General features: G+C 55.7%; 1 protein-coding gene across 1 annotated transcript; it reads right to left on the bottom strand.

The window, feature by feature from the left end:
• Positions 1-786: 786 nt before the first annotated feature.
• Positions 787-1,725, bottom strand: LOC127319794 (RING-H2 finger protein ATL66). Its single transcript, XM_051349780.2, has one exon. The coding sequence runs from the start codon at positions 1,382-1,384 to the stop codon at positions 878-880; it is 507 nt and encodes a 168-aa protein (XP_051205740.1). The 5' UTR covers positions 1,385-1,725; the 3' UTR covers positions 787-877.
• Between the last annotated feature and the right edge of the window lie 977 nt (positions 1,726-2,702).

Here is a 2,702-nt window from a genome sequence, read left to right on the forward strand (position 1 = left end):
GCTTTCTGCCATCAGCTTTGTTTGCACTTTTTATTTTGACAGGGGGAGCAGAGCCCCATCCTCTGCACCAAAGCGATGCATACAACTTTTGTCTAGATTTTATTTAACAATGGTATGTTAAATGCATACATCGTAAAATTCAAAGCCACTACTCAATATCTAAAACCCGATAATAAGTGAAATAATATGCCATCAGGGCCTCATGCCCTAAAAACACAAACAAATGCCCCACTAGCTCATAATCGGGGACATCTCGGAGTCACCCTACGAAGAAAACAGAAGCACGTACAGAACCTCCGGTCTAGCATACCTTGACAAGTGCTATCTTTCGCCTGGACGAACGGCAAAATCTAAAAAATGCGGCTGAACTGCTGATCGGACTACATGGTTCTCGACGTTTAGCTCAATCGGGCCGAGCGGTCGACCGGTCGTGCTCGGAAAAGGCACAGCCGGCCGGCAGAGTGCGGCCTAGCTGTGGCTGTGGGAGCGAAAGAGGCGGTCCAGCCGGGCAAAAGTAGGAGGACGTGGATGTCTTAGCCAGCATCGCACTAACATGAGTATCAGGCAAGGTTACCTCGTCCTTTACGCACAGTTTCCATCATGGCTGCAACTGCTCTACTTGCTCCGTTCGTGCAGGTATCTGCAGGTCAGTTAGCCAACCTCCGCTACTCCAGTTATCCTCCACTAGCTGCAGGTCAGTTAGCCAATGTGGACTCAGCCGGCGCCCACGTTGACACTGGAGTCTCATGCGTACGCGCTCCGTACGTGGGCTGCCACCAATCCCCATGAACCAAATAAAGCCCACAATAAGTGTATAATTATCGTAAAGCCCAACTACAACTGCGCGCTCTAGGGCGTTGTCTTGGTGGTTGACGAATCACACCGGGGAGTCGCCTCCGTTGTCGACGTCGGGTTTGCCGCCGGCGGTCACCGGGAGGAGAGTAGTGCGGCAGAGCGGGCAGCTGGGCTGGGCAAGGAGCCAGGCGTCGACGCAGTTCGGGTGGAAACAGTGGCCGCAGGGAGGGAGCACCTTGACCTTGTCGCCGGCCACCAGCGCGCTGATGCAGATCGAGCACTCCGCCTTCGCCACCTGCTCCTCCTCGCCACCGCCGGCCTTCACCCCAGCGGAACGCGTTGGGCTGTAGAGCGTGACGGGGAACCCGTTGATGGCGTCGGCGTCGAGGCCGGGGATCGCTCGCGACGCCGCGGCGGCCGACGAGGAGGCCTCGAGGTCGGCGGCGCGGCGGCGCCTGCGGGTGCACGCCCAGCGGAGGTAGAGGCAGACCGCGACGAAGGCGACGACGAGCGCGAGCAGGCCGACAAGCAGCGGCACGCCGCGGCCGTGCAGCGCGAAGTTGCTGTCGTCCACGTCCTGCGACGCCATCAACTAGCAGGAGTACGTAGTTTTCGTCTCCCCGCCGGCCAGCTCGATCCTCCTCGGCACACACGCACGCACACGCGAACCTCGACCGGCTGGAGCTTGGACTCAGACACTCAGTTATGACTTATGAGCTTGTAGAAGCTCACGCTCTCACGCACGCCATGTGTGGAGGTGTGGTAGTCAAAGGCAGATAGCTAGCGCACAGGCATGGGAGACTGCCGGCTTGTGGTATAGGCGATCGATCGACGGAGCAAGCGACGAAATTTCCGGGCAAGTGGCGGCGTGGTTGGGCGGGCCTGGCGAGCGAGCGACGCGCGAGGTTCGAGAGCGATCGGGGAGACACTGAGCTGCGAGATGGGCGTCGTTTAAAAGTTCAAAGTCCTCGGCCGTCCCTTTTAAGGTCGGAAAAATGGCTCCCTGCCAGCTTCACGCAGCGAAATAATGGGCAACTGGGCAGATGGCTGGGGCCAAGCCGCGCTAGATCGGCACGGCCGACTCTCGGGACGCCTATCGTGCGGTGCGATATGTCTTCCTAGTCTTCGGTTTCGACCGCATGTCACCATCTAGGACAATGTACGCCTTCTCCCACCAAGCATGGATTCAGACGAATAGTTTTTGACCTGCACCGCACCTACGATTATTCAGCGATGAATATTTTCTTCGGGTATCTTTGACTAGTTGGCTAACACCGTATTTCTTTATTTTTTTTTCTGGCGAATTGCCTGCACGAACTCGTGGCAAGAACATGACCGCCAAAGGTGAATTGGCCGTCGTACTCCTGCCGGCTAGTGGCCATCTGCTTCCAGGGTTTTATGCTGATCTGCTCCCGTCAAGGTGACTCAGGGGAACCTACATCTCACCCCTCTCTTGTCTCTCCACGCTTGTCTCTCGCTCGTTGCCAATGCTTTTAAGTGGACACGGATTGGTTAAGTTTATCGGATTTACTGTCAGCTGACTTTGACTCGATCAATGACATGTCAGGCCGTTATATGTGGTGTTCACAGGTCATGAGAGGGACCGTTCTTTACATCACATTTGCCCAAAAATGCTTGTCTATCGTATGACCTTGACCTATTTGGTGGTCTATAATTTTTACATTATGATGTAAAATTTGGGCCATGTGGCCCAAATATACATCACCTATGGAGGCGATGTATCCTATATTTTGCATCAGCGCGCAGGAGTCTCAACCGCCACGTTGAAACTCCATCTCCCTTCCCGCCACCTAGCCCCGACCAGCGCCAGCGACCAAATCGACCTGCTGATGGTACAAATCGTTTCACCCCACCCCGCCGCCCCTCTACCGACCATCCACCGCATA

This window comes from Lolium perenne, chromosome 1 (genome assembly GCF_019359855.2).
Source record: "Lolium perenne isolate Kyuss_39 chromosome 1, Kyuss_2.0, whole genome shotgun sequence".
NCBI lineage: Eukaryota > Viridiplantae > Streptophyta > Magnoliopsida > Poales > Poaceae > Lolium > Lolium perenne.

Bases quoted from the DNA above. Each gene is read 5' to 3' on its own strand.
- LOC127319794 (XM_051349780.2), bottom strand. From the start codon at position 1,384: ATGGCGTCGCAGGACGTGGACGACAGCAACTTCGCGCTGCACGGCCGC.